This window comes from Mobula hypostoma, chromosome 8 (genome assembly GCF_963921235.1).
Source record: "Mobula hypostoma chromosome 8, sMobHyp1.1, whole genome shotgun sequence".
Taxonomy (NCBI): domain Eukaryota; kingdom Metazoa; phylum Chordata; class Chondrichthyes; order Myliobatiformes; family Myliobatidae; genus Mobula; species Mobula hypostoma.
Window position 1 is genome coordinate 117,316,680 of NC_086104.1, and position 14,067 is coordinate 117,330,746.

The 14,067-nt window shown below is 42.8% G+C and overlaps 1 protein-coding gene and 1 long non-coding RNA gene across 4 annotated transcripts in view; one reads left to right on the forward strand and one right to left on the reverse strand.

The window, feature by feature from the left end:
* Positions 1-14,067, forward strand: part of LOC134350877 (uncharacterized) — an 80,241-nt gene that overhangs the window by 19,256 nt on the left and 46,918 nt on the right. The gene's annotated exons all lie outside the window — the stretch shown is intronic.
* Positions 2,479-14,067, reverse strand: part of LOC134350214 (muscle M-line assembly protein unc-89-like) — a 30,158-nt gene continuing 18,569 nt past the window's right edge. The window contains exons 7-10 of one of the 2 annotated variants that reach the window (XM_063055213.1): positions 9,389-9,517; positions 5,480-5,608; positions 3,871-3,921; positions 2,479-3,394 (exon numbers count right to left, since the gene is read on the reverse strand). In XM_063055213.1, the coding sequence (XP_062911283.1) occupies positions 3,899-3,921; positions 5,480-5,608; positions 9,389-9,517 (281 nt within the window). In that variant the 3' untranslated portion in view covers positions 2,479-3,394; positions 3,871-3,898. Of the gene's footprint in view, positions 3,395-3,870; positions 3,922-5,471; positions 5,609-9,388; positions 9,518-14,067 lie in introns of both variants that reach the window. The other variant, XM_063055212.1, reaches the window with a different exon arrangement.

Sequence of the window (14,067 nt, forward strand, 5' to 3'; positions counted from 1 at the left end):
AAAGGAGGAGGTCCTTGCTGTCTTGAGGAAAATTAAAGTGGATGAATCCCCGGGACCTGACAGGGTGTTCCCTCGGACCTTGAAGGAGACTAGTGTTGAAATTGCAGGGGCCCTGGCAGAAATATTTAAAATGTCGCTGTCTACAGGTGAGGTGCCGGAGGATTGGAGAGTGGCTCATGTTGTTCCGTTGTTTAAAAAAGGATCGAAAAGTAATGCGGGAAATTATAGGCCGGTAAGTTTAACGTCAGTAGTAGGTAAGTTATTGGAGGGAGTACTAAGAGACGGAATCTACAAGCATTTGGATAGACAGGGACTTATTAGGGAGAGTCAACATGGCTTTGTGCGTGGTAGGTCATGTTTGACCAATCTATTGGAGTTTTTCGAGGAGGTTACCAGGAAAGTGGATGAAGGGAATGCAGTGGATATTGTCTACATGGACTTCAGTAAGGCCTTTGACAAGGTCCTGCATGGGAGGTTAGTTAGGAAAATTCAGTCGCTAGGTATACATGGAGAGGTGGTAAATTGGATTAGACATTCGCTCAATGGAAGAAGCCAAAGAGTGGTAGTAGAGGATTGCTTCTCAGAGTGGAGGCCTGTGACTAGTGGTGTGCCACAGGGATCAGTGCTGGGTCCATTGTTATTTGTCATCTATATCAATGATCTGGATGATAATGTGGTAAATTGGATCAGCAAATTTGCTGATGATACAAAGATTGGAGGTGTAGTAGACAGCGAGGAAGGTTTTCAGAGCCTGCAGAGGGACTTGGACCAGCTGGAAAAATGAGCTGAAAAGTGGCAGATGGAGTTTAATACAGACAAGTGTGAGGTATTGCAAGCTGGAAGAACAAACCAAGGTAGAACATACAGGGTTAATGGTAAGGCACTGAGGAGTGCAGTGGAACAGAGGGATCTGGGAATACAGATACAAAATTCCCTAAAAGTGGCGTCACAGGTAGATAGGGTCGTAAAGAGAGCTTTTGGTACATTGGCCTTTATTAATCAAAGTATTGAGTATAAGAGCTGGAATGTTATGATGAGGTTGTATAAGGCATTGGTGAGGCCGAATCTGGAGTATTGTGTTCAGTTTTGGTCACCAAATTACAGGAAGGATATAAATAAGGTTGAAAGAGTGCAGAGAAGGTTTACAAGGATGTTGCCAGGACTTGAGAAATTCAGTTACAAGAAAGGTTGAATAGGTTAGGACTTTAATCACTGGAGCGTAGAAGAATGAGGGGAGATTTGATAGAGGTATATAAAATTATGATGGGTATAGATAGAGTGAATGCAAGCAGGCTTTTTCCACTGAGGCAAGGGGAGAAAAAAAACAGAGGACATGGGTTAAGGGTGAGGGGGGAAAAGTTTAAAGGGAACATTAGTGGGGGCTTCTTCACACAGAGAGTGGTGGGAGTATGGAAGGAGCTGCCAGAGGAGGTGGTAGATGTGGATTCTTTTTTAACATTTAAGAATAAATTGGACAGATACATGGATGGGAGGTGTATGGAGGGATATGGTCCGTGTGCAGGTCAGTGGGACTAGGCAGAAAATGGTTCAGCACAGCCAAGAAGGGCCAGAAGGCCTGTTTCTGTGCTGTAGTTTCTATGGTGCCTGTTTCTGTGCTGTAGTTTCTATGGTTCTATGGTTCTAATACACTAAAATTTGGCCTCACAATTGTCTTAAACAAATTGAACACAACATCCAAGAATGTCTCATTTGTTCTCCACCCAGGCTGTCAGGTTCCTAATGGTCTGGACCACCATCATTCTCTTATGATGTAGAGGCAGAACACTAACTGGGCTTCAGTCACAGATTCATTGAGCTGTTCAGTGAGAAAATAGGTGCTTTGGCCGGATGCATCCATGCTGACCCAGTTGCCTGTCAGCCAGACCTATTTGCCCATGTTTAAACAATATCACTCAAAACCTTTTCTATCCCATACTGTATAACATTACAAATGCTTTAATTCTACCCACCTCTACCACTTCCTCTGGCAGCTCATTGCACAAACCTACCACCCTCACAACGAAAAAAAATGCCTCTTGTCTCCCCTTTAAATCTTTACCCTTTCATCTTAAACCTCTGCACTCTGGTTTAAGTTACTCTTAACATCACCATGACAATCTATCTTATTTCTGCCCTCTGTGATTTTCTTACCTTAACAATGTGTGTGTTCCCCGGCTCCTTGTATTTTACATTATTCTCCAGGCACCTACCATTTACTGCCCACATTCTGTCCTGGTTTGTCTTACCAAAGTGCAACACTTTGTGTTAATCTGAATTAAACACCCTTTGCCTTTCCTTGATCTGCTGGCCCAACTGATCAAGATCCATTGTAATTTCAGATAGAGTTTTGGAAGAGACTGTGCTACATTTTCTACAATGTGGCTAAGGAGGGATATTAACCTACTCCAGGGAATGTTTGGCATCAAGGAGATTCGGTACGTAAATCTCAATAACCTGGACCCTTGATTAAACCCCACTTCAAGCCTTATGTTCATCTCTGCATGGTACAGACAGAAAATATTGACCTGGGAGGCGATAGAGAAAGCCAGTTTGTGGCAGTGATGTAGCTCAGTGACCCAGCCCTAAAGACTGTGTTTGATTCCAACCTCTCGCACTGTCTGTGTGGGTTTTCACCTTCTCCCTGTGCCCCCTTGGGTTTCCCTTAGGATTCTCCGGTTCCCTCCACAATCACTGAAGGTGTAGGTATACACAGGGTCACATGAACAGGCAGGGAAAAGAGAGACACTGACCACATGAGGTGGATGTGAGATGTAAATTGGTCAGCAGAGATGTGATGGGGCAAAGGGCCTAACCCTGTGCTGTACAGCACTGAGATTTCTGCAAGTTCCCCACTCGTGTCTAGATGCATGTAGAAAGTAGGGTCACAATGTGGTAGAGAGAAGGGTGTATGTAGTCAGTGTGTGAGGGTCAATCTGGGAGAGAGAAGAGATGTATATGGGATTGATTTAAATGCGTGTGTGAGTAGCATTGAGAGGCCACAGGGCCTGTGCCCATGCTGTATGAGTCTGCATTCCTCTCTGCACAGCAAAGTCATTGCTCTTGTGGTTGGGTTGGCTTTGAGTTTCGAGGGCTGGGTGTTGAGGATGTTAACCATAAGGGAGCAGACTGCTTAGGGAAGTGTCATGTGGGTGAGAATACAATTGCCCTTGAAGGGAAGAACAGAACTAGAACAAAATATAGCACATCTCTTCAAACAGTAAACAGCACTTCCAGTAATAAAATGAAAGTTCAAAAGAAATACCATTAGTACTAAAAGTAATGTTTAAGTAGATTTATCCATTGACACAGTATAATATAGCCATGCGCGCAAATCTGCCTCCAGCTTCTGGCCAGTTGTTTTGAGATGCAGTGGCAGGGTCTTCTACCTCTCCTCCTGAGTGGAAAATTGAAAATGAAATTAGAGTCTGATTTGAAATGCAGTATGCTGTGCTGCATGACTGGTGCCATGAAAGAGAACCCCTCCAAGCTGACGTACCATTACAGAGCAATTTAGGCCCAGTGATGGTGTGTGTGTGTGTGTGTGTGTGCGCACGTGTGTGTGTGTGTATGCGTGCTGTCTCCCTGGGACCCAATGGTTTTCTCCTTGGTGTTTAGCTTTCTTCCTACCCTTTTTGGAGAATACTGCAGAAAAATTATCAGTTGAGTATCAGGCAGAATTTTATGCTAATATTCTTTGACCATGCCAGAGAATGAGTCATTTTACCTGTAATATGTGTGCCAGTTCTCAGAGAAATGTGGCATTTTGTGTACCTCCTGCCAGTATTTTGTATCTGTGTGGCATTTCCTGTCATTTGGTCGGCTGTGATTAAAAGTTTTGCCAAAGAGTCTGTGAAACTTATGGGACCTCACCTGTTTGGATTGAAATTTAAGTTTTCATTCAGCTTGCCACAAAATGTAAAACTGCAATGAAACAAACAGAAGGAAATATTACAAGTTTTGAACAGTTGACATCATTGAGGAACCATGAATGCATTTGGAACATTCAAATTAACCATATTTTTAAAAATCCTCTATCCTCATGCACCTATTATTTCAAAAGCAAGCCTTTTGCAGGTTTTGTGCATTTTTCACCAATCTTAAAAAATATCGTTTTGCATATTTCTAATTATGATTTTCCCAGGTTCTCAGCAGTATACAGGGATTTTGCCTCATGAACCTTTGCTGTGATTTAATGAGGCCATTAATCAATAGCTATTGTTAGCGAATCCATCATCTCACCTGCATCCAGGCTTGAGAGTTATCAATAAATATAGGTCAGATATGATTTCAATCGGAATGTCCTTGAGTGGCAAAAATCTATCCATCACAGATAAAATTAAGTCAATTAGACATAAATAATTCTCCTACATATTAGTTGGTGAAATAATATGTACCTTTTATTTCGCTTTGAAGTATTATTTACTAGATTTCCCAACAGCAAAAACTGTTTCCCTCAGGCTTCCCCTCTAAATGAACATCAAAGACACGAGATTCTTCAGAAGCTGGAAGTATTGAGGATCACACACAAAACACTGGAGGAACTCAGCAAATCAGGCAGCATCTAGAAAATGAGGCCCTGATAACAGGTCTTGGCCCAAAGCATTGACTGTTTATTTCCCTCCATAGATTTTGCCTGACTCGTTGAGTTTTTCCAGAATGTTGTGTGAGTTCCTTAAAATAGACATCAAATTCATCCAAATATGTCTGTAGTCTGGTGAGTACAGGACTGTTTCTCAGATATGGCCCTGACTCGAGCAACTTTTGAACAAACCTTTTAGTTCTCTAAGTCTAAGATGACATTAGACACCCACTTGACATAAAACTCTATACCAATGCTGTCTCCCCACCAGCTCTTTAATGTCAGTTCCAGAGCACAAGTGTAACGTAGAATGTTATAATTGTTTCTCTGGATTGGAGGCAGCACAAAATGAAACACTTGACTCAGCACTGAAATGGCTCCGTTGCTGTGGACTTAATAACCTGCGTGTTTTTTTTTAAACTTTTTTTTGTTTGCACGATTTGTACTTCTTTTCACAGAATTCATGTTTCCTGGTCTTTGTTGTGTGGGGTTCTGTATAATGGGTTCCATTTTGTTTCTTTGCTGTGTGGCTGCTTGCAGCAAGACAGCTTCCAAGATTATGCATACTTTGATAATAACTTGGAATCACTGTGTTTGAGAGTCATTTGGACAGAGAAATGGATTGACCAGATCTGTGTTTGATTAGTTTATTGTGCTGTGTTTTGGTATTCAGTGAAATTGCTTGCTTGTGTGAAGCTGCTGAGTGAACAATATACATGGCAATAATAGAAGACATGGCCCTGATGTGCTGAAGGAGGGGAGGGTGTAAATAGGCAAAGGGTCAGCATAGCTGTGATGGGCCAAACAGCCTCTCTCTATGCTGTAGAACTCCACATCTCTGAGACAGCTAACTGGGAATAAACGAACATGGCCACAGTCTTCCATCACTTACTCTCTTACCCGGCTGTTGGCCCAGGACACACGATTCCTTGGTCACCGAAACGGCAATAAGTATGATAAAGACGAAAGTCACCATTGTCACTATGGAGAGGCACGTCCGGTACCCCTTGAAGAATATAACCAGGAGATCTGTAAAATGGAGAGTGGATGCACAAGGGAGCAGAATTAGTTCTTTCAGGCCCCGTTAGACCAGGTGAATGTTCACATTCAGATACGGTTACACTTCCCACGGTGTCTGCTGCTCTCCACCAGACTGAGCTGCATCAGCCTGTGTTTACCCCATCAACACCTTCCACTTACTGAGCTATGAGATACTGGATACAGTCCAGTCATTTTTCATAGGTGGGCAATGTGGTTAGCATTGATTGTTAGGGCCAAAGGGCCTATATCTGTGCTATCACGAGGAATTCTGCAGATGCTGGAAATTCCAGCAACACACATCAAAGTTGCTGGGAATGCAGCAGGCCAGGCAGCATCTCTAGGAAGAGGTACAGTGGACGTTTTGGGCCGAGACCCTTCGTCAGGACTAACTGAAGGAAGAGCTAGTAAGAGATTTGAAAGTTGGCGGGGGGGGAAGGGAGATCCAAAATGATAGGAGAAGACAGGAGGGGGAGGGATGGAGACAAGAGCTGGGCAGGTGATTGGCAAAAGGGATATGAGAGGATCATTTATTTATTTATCCGTTAAATAAACCCAGAGGATGGGCAAGGGGTATAGTCAGAGGGACAGAGGGAGAAAAAGGAGAGAGAGAGAAAGAATGTGTGTATTTAAATAAATAACGGATAAATAAATAAATGATCCTCTCATATCCCTTTTGCCAATCACCTGCCCAGCTCTTGTCTCCATCCCTCCCCCTCCTGTCTTCTCCTGTCATTTTGGATCTCCCCCTCCCCCTCCCACTTTCAAATCTCTTACTAGCCCTTCCTTCAGTTAGTCCTGACGAAAGGTCTCAACCCGAAACGTCGACTGTACCTCTTCCTAGAAATGCTGCCTGGCCTGCGGCGTTCACCAGCAATCTTGATGTGTGTTGCTTATATCTGTACTATATTGCACCTTAATAACCATTATGGTGTTAAGGAGTCATACAGCATGGAAACTGTCTCTTCTGTCCAACAGTCATGCTGACCACGGTCCCGTCCAACTTTGTGGCATTTACTTGTGATGAGTCCATTCTCCGCTAAACCTTTGTTATCCACCCACCTGTCCAAAGCTCTTACAAATATTGTACTGTTTGTAATTGAACACATCTATCCCACTTCAATTGGCAGCTTGATCCACATAACCAACACTCTCTATGTAAGAAGTTGTCGCTCAGATACCTATTAAATTTCTCCTCTCTCACCTTAAACCTCTGCTCTCTGGTTTTTGATCCCTAACCCTGAGAAAAATACTGTGACCATCCAACTTGTCAATGCCCTTCATGATTTTCTACACCTTCTATGACTCTTTCTCTCTGAAACCTTCACACTAAGGTGTAAAGTCCCAGACTAACCAACCTCTCCCTATAACTCAGACCCTCATGTCCTGGGAACTCTCTAGTAAATCCTAATTGTACTCTTTCAAGCTTAATGATATCTTTCATGTAGCAGGGTGACCAACGCTGTACACGATATTCCAGTGCAAACTCACCGGCGAATTTTATGTCTGGAAGTCGGGTAGATCGCCAAGTTTAACAAAATGTTTGCAGATGTTTCGGCTCTAATCGAGAAGCTATTTTCAGTGCATAGTTGAGGGTGTTGTCTCCTCAGAATGCTGGCTTATATACTCCTGTGGGGTCCGAATGAATATTGACAAGAAGTCATGATCTGATTGGCTGGTTCTAAATACTGTGAACTGTTTAACAGTTGAAGGTTCTGATTTCCAACATTCTGAGGAGACAACACCCTCAGCTGCACACTGATGATGGGTTCTCAACTGGAATCAAAACATTTCTGAAAATATTTTGCCTAGCTCAGCGATCAAGCTAGCTTCCAAATAGCCAACCCAGTCGAGTTACTAATACTCAACATTTATCTTGTACACTGCAACATCATTGTCCATCTCCTGTACTTAGTGGCCTGACTAATGGACAGTCTTCCTAATGGCATCCTCAACATCCTATCTACCTGTGATGGCATGTGACTTCCCTGCACTTTGTGTCACACTGCTTTCCCCCTGAACCACCCTCCCTCCTTATCTTCTGCACACTGTGACCTGTGTTCACAACCCATACTTTAATCTTCCTGTCCTCATGGAGATGCATGCCACAGTCTTGTGAGGGATCACTATGGACTCTCCTCATGCCCCCAGCCCCCCTTCAGGCACCTCTCCCAGTAGTCAGCATGCAAACCCACTCTAGTGTGCAGACTTCTGATTTCCAAACTGAGCAGAGGGTGTTGATGTCCCTTTGTCCCCTCTCTGCCACCAAGTATCTCCCCTAACCATCATTCACACATCTTGTAAAGCTGTTCCTGTAGCTGTTTGGCAAGCATTTTTTTTTCCTGGGGCTGCATATGGTGCAGCTGGCAATTCTGTTGCCTCAGAGTGGCAGTTACCTCCCAGTTTGATCTCGACTTCTAGCGCTGCCTGTGTGAGCTTTTATGTGCTCCCTGCAACCTCGTGGCATTCATCCAGGGTTTCTGGTTCCCTTGCACATCCCAATGGTGCATAGGATCAGTGGGTGAATCGGCCATTGTGAATCTCACACTCTCTCCAGTGTGTGGAGGTGAACTAGAATTTTGGGGGGTAGTCGATGAGACTGTGCGAGTGTAAAAATAGAGGAGAGTTCTATAGGGTTAGTGTTGATGGTCGGTATGAATTCATTGTGTAAAAGGTTTTGTATCCGCGCTACACCTTGCTATGACTGTATAAACAATCAATGCTGTTATTGAACGAAAATAATAACATAAAATGAATGGAAATAATTTTTATTAAATGCAATTTAATGGAAGTACTACCTTCAATTGAAGTAATTGGAATGTAATTAAATATGGTATAATAAATTTCAATTAGGTAAATTAAATCACGCCTTTTAGTTGTAGTTGTATTCAGGGCTATTGACCCCATACGAATGCAAGTCAGGCACCTGATGTCAACTCATATGAGATTGCTATTCAGTGAATAGGTGGAGAAGACAGAGGTGTTGAGTATTGATGATTAGGATGTCCCTGTGGAACTTTCATTATTCATTACTCCCTGTTTGTGTGGTCTTTGCATACTCTAAGTAACTGCCCCAGATGGATACACTAGCAGTTATGGACCGATGGGACTGAAGGGTCTGTATCTGTGTTGTTTTCCTCTCTGACTCTTATGATCCTGTCCTCAGCTTGCTTTCATTGTAGAGTCATATATCATTGGATCAGGCCTTTTGACCCACTGTGCCAAATGCAACTATTACCCGATCTCTTTTCAATCTCCTCACATCCCCTTCAATACTCCACAGATTCTACCCCTTATCTGTAGAGCAGTTACAACAGCAAATTAACTCCCCCAATCCAGGATGCTGTAAGGATAGGGGAGGAAATCAGAGAACCAGGGAGAAACCAGGTTCCTCAGCGAGAATTTTTCAAACTCCATGGACACTCATACACACTAACACACACGCACACACAGCCATGCATATGTATGTACCTCATAACGCCAGACGTGGGTATTAAATCCGCCAGCAACTGTAAAGGAGCTGTACTACTGCACTACCCCCAGTACTGTAGGGTCACTGGTGGCTCTCACTCTACCCAATACCTTCTCTGAAGAAGTTCTCTACTATTCTCTGTCATCAACCTCCATTCCACCCATAGTGTCCTGAAGTGAAAATTGGTACATCTATATTTAGATTCGGTTTTCAGTAACTTTAGTATTTATTGCTGATTGCAGTCATGATAACTTTATCTAGAACACTATTCCTTGTGATGAACAGCCTCTAATACTTACCAAACTTTTGAAGGTAATTTTTTGGATGATTTCTCTGTATGTAGACAGTAAAGAAAACTATGAGCATCAACATCAGGAGAACAAGCAGGGCAAGAATGGAGTTGTAGACTTCACACAGCTTCCTAGATACTGGATATGGTAACAGAAAAGTGTTTGGAGATTAGCTTCATGTGTAAAGCAACACAATCATGAAGTCAGCTGTTTTGGAAATTGATAATAGGTTTATTATTGTCACATACCCAGATGCAGTAAACTTTATACATTAAAGTTGTAGATTTAGTCAGCTCTAACATGGCCCTCCCCAGCATCCAGGACATCTTTAAGGAGTGATGTCTCAAAAAGTCAGCATCCATTATTAAGGATCCCCATCACCCAGGACATGTCCTCTTCTTATTGCACCATCAGGCAGGATGTACTGGAGCCTAAAGGTACACTCTCAATGATTCAGGAACATTTTCTTCCCCTCTGCCATCAAATTTCTAGATGTGCATTGAAACCTACCTCACTACTTTTTATTTTCTCTTTTTGCATTTCCTACCTAAGAGGAGTTTGGTGGGTAATACCGTTCCGGCTGACCGGAAGTGCACTGAGAGCAGTAAGCGTAAAGGAGTTTGGTGCTTACTGTTCTGGCTAACAACGGATGGTGCAATCTGGGGTATATTACGATCGAGGAACGTGTTTGCAGACTGGATATTGAACTTTTTACTGTTGGACTTTGGCCACCTTCCACCAAGATACAACACTTGGCGGCACGGGAGGTCGTTCCTGCCTGTGGCCATCGAACGTGCAGCTCCTCCCGTGGAGGGTCAGACACCCTGAGCCAATAGACTGGTCCTGGACTTATTTTCCATCCGGCGGTTTGCATTTTGGTGTTTGATTGTTGGGGTTTTTTGTATTGCTATACTTACGCTCTGTTCTTGGTTGGTGCGGCTGTAACAAAACCAAATTTCCCTCGGGATTAACGAAGTATATCTATCTATCTATCTATCTATCTTTAATTCTAATTCTGATACTCAAATTGCGATCTTTCTTGTAAAAAAAAAGTATTATGTTTATCTTCTGAATTCTGCTTATGTCATGTAATGTGCCTATGCTTTAATCGAGTTTGTGCATCCATGTTCTTGTACATCTGATATCCGCCAGAATAGAGTAGTGGTTAGCATAATGCTGCTGCAGCTCAAAGTGGCACAGGTCAGAGTTCATTTTCAGCATCAACTGAAAGCAAATTTGTGTGTTCCTTCAAGTGTGGACTTCCTCCGGGTTCTCCAGTTCCTCCCAGTTAGCAGGTTGATTGCAATTTGCAATTCCACTGGCAGCAAAGTGAAACTGAAAATATCCATTTATTCCAAAAAGACAGACTAACCCTAAACTGGATTTAGGTTGTCTCTGGATTTGACCACAAATCATCTGGGTGCTTGGTGCTTCAACAAGTTTTCCAAATGGCCTTGGAGCTATGGAACACATGAAGGAGGGAGGAAACAGAGAAAGCCATTGAAAGGAAATGAGGAGTTTTGATGTATAAAAAAGTTTTCAGTGACAGAGCTAGTAGGCTAAGGAGATTAGGTCTGTACGTGATCTGATTTTGAAGAACATTTGATGATAATTTTGAAATAACAGCACATGAGAAAGCCCACCAGGTCTGTGCTGAACACAACACCAAAGTAAACTAAATTTGTCCTGCTTGTACATGATCCATATACTTGCATTTTCTCTGTGTTCATATGTCGGTCTAAAAACCCTTTTAAACAACTCTATCATAATTGATTTCACTGCTACTCCTGGCAGAACGTACCAGGAACCCACCAGTAGTTCATCCAGCCATTGTGATAGCACATGTTCTCTAAGTCAGGCAGCATCCTGGTAAAGCTCTTCTGCACCCTCTCCAAACCCTTACTATCCAGATGTCTGGAGTTTTATAAAGCCGCAGCATAACTTTCGAACTGACTTTCGAACTCAATGCCTCGACTAGTGAAAGCAAGCACTCTATAAGCCTTCTTAATCACCTTATCAACCTCTTAAGATCTTTTTAAAAGATCTTGCCCTTAAAAATGTATTTTGTCCTTGCATTTGCCCTACTGAGGTGCAGCACTTCATATTTTTTGGGGTTAAACTTCATCTATTATTTTTCTGCCCATATCTGTAACTGATCTATATTGTACTGTATTATTTGCCATTCTTCTACACTATACACAACTCCACCAATCTTGGTATCATCCACAAATTTACTAACCCACTCATCTATATTTTCATGCAGGTCATTTATATACATGCAAACAGCAAAAGTCCCAGCACAGGTCCCCATGGAACTCCACTTATTACAGACCGCAAGCTCTAATGGCCCTTCAGTCATTACCCTCTCTCTTCTATGTGCAGGGCAGTTATGAATCTGTACAGCTAATTCATCACAGAATCTTAATTTTCTGGATTAGCCTCCAGTGAGGGACTTTCTAAAATGCCTTACTAAAATCCATGTAGACAACACCCACTGCTTTACTTTCATCAATCTATTTCATCACCTTGTCAATAGACACCTTATCAAGTTGTTTGGTTAGGAAGTTCAATCGTTAGGTGTTAATATTGAAGTAGTAACATGGATTCAGCAGTGGCTGGATGGGAGACGCCACAGAGTGGTGGTGGATAACTGTTTGTCAGATTGGAGGCTGGTGACTGGTGGTATGCCTCAGGGATCTGTATTGGGTCCACTGTTATTTGTCATATGCATTAATGATCTGGATGATGGGGAGGTAAATTGGATGAGTAAGTATGCAGATAATACTAAAATAAGTGGAGGTGTGGATAATGAAGTAGGTTTTCAAAGCTTGCAGAGAGATTTAGGCCAGTTAGAACAACGGTCCCCAAGCACCGGACCGCGGACCGGTACCGAGCCGCAAAACATGTGCGACCGGTCCGCGAGGAAACTATATGATTTGAGTTAGCTGCACCTTTCCTCATTCCCTGTCATGCCCATTGTTGAGCTTGAACACACGCGAGGTCATTACCCATGCGTCATCCATGTCAGCGCCGGAAGGAGATCAACTCCTCGAGCTTGCAAATGATGGCGTGCTGGAAAGTAACTTTGACATAACATCTCTGCCGGGATTCTGGATCAAAGTCAAGGTTAAATATCCTGAGACAGCCACGAAAACAGTGAAAACGTTGCTTCCATTTCTAGCATATCTCTGCAATGAATGCAACGAAAACTAAATTGCGGAATAGACTTGACATATGAACCCCCTTCGACTATCGATGTCTCCCATCACCCCTCGATGGAACCGTCTGGTTGCAGGGAACAAGTATTCAGCCCAGGGCTCCCACTGATTCAGCGATATTGTTGTGTTGCAATGACTTTATATGTTCATACGGGGAAAATATATGCTGTGTGTTTAATATCCAAATGTTACCTAAAATGTTATGATGCTATTGACTTATATAACCATATAACAATCACAGCATGGAAATAGGCCATCTCTGCCCTTCTAGTCCATTCTGAACGCTACTCTCACCTAGTCCCACCGACCTGCACTCAGCCCACAACCCTCCATTCCTTTCCTATCAATATAGCTGTTCATTTTTTCTTTAAATGATAATATCGAACCTGCCTCTACCACTTCTACTGGAAGTTTGTTGAAAACTTACTTCAAGCTCCCCTGTCCTCCCCTGATAATTGACTTATCACTATATTCATGCAAGGAAAATATGCGTTGTGTGTTTCATATTAAATTCGTTAGATAAACCTTTTCAAAAACAAAATTGAGTGTATTAGCCACTTATCACCTATATTCCAGTCATGATTAACACACAGCACCCCGTTCCCCCCGAACAGATTTGCCAAAACCGATTTATAGAAAAAACTCGGCATGTACACGCATGTGCGCCCTGTGCCACGCAAGGCGTCACGGTCATTGTAATCTTACTCGGCGTAAACACAATGAATTTGACTGCTACTCTTGTCTGTTGCCAACGTTACCTACCTCCCCCCCACCGGGTCGCCGGTCCGCAAGAATATTGTCAATAATAAACTGGTCCGCGTTGCAAATTAGTTTGGGGACCCCTGATCCCTGATTTAGAAGAGTGGGATGAAAGTTGGCAGATGAAGTTTAATGCTGATAAATGTGAGGTGCTACACTTTGGTAGGACTACTCAAAATAGGACATACATGATAAATGGTAGGGCATTGAAGAATGCAGTAGAACAGAGGAATCTAGGAATAATGGTGCATAGTTCCCTGAAGGTGGAATCTCATATGGATAGGGTGGTGAAGAAAGGTTTTAGTATGCTGGCCTTTATAAATCAGAGCACTGAGTATAGGAGTTGGGATGTAATGTTGAAATTGTACAAAGCATTGGTGAGGCCAAATTTAGAGTATTGTGTACAGTTTTGGTCACCAAGTTAGAAACATAGAAACATAGAAAATAGGTGCAGGAGTAGGCCATTCGGCCCTTCGAGCCTGCACCGCCATTTATTATGATCATGGCTGATCATCCAACTCAGAACCCAGCCTTCCCTCCATACCCCCTGACCCCTGTAGCCACAAGGGCCATATCTAACTTCCTTTTAAACATAGCTAATGAACTGGCCTCAACAGTTTGCTGTGGCAGAGAATTCCACAGATTCACCACTCTCTGTGTGAAGAAGTTTTTCCTAATCTCGGTCCTAAAAGGCTTCCCCTCTATCCTCAA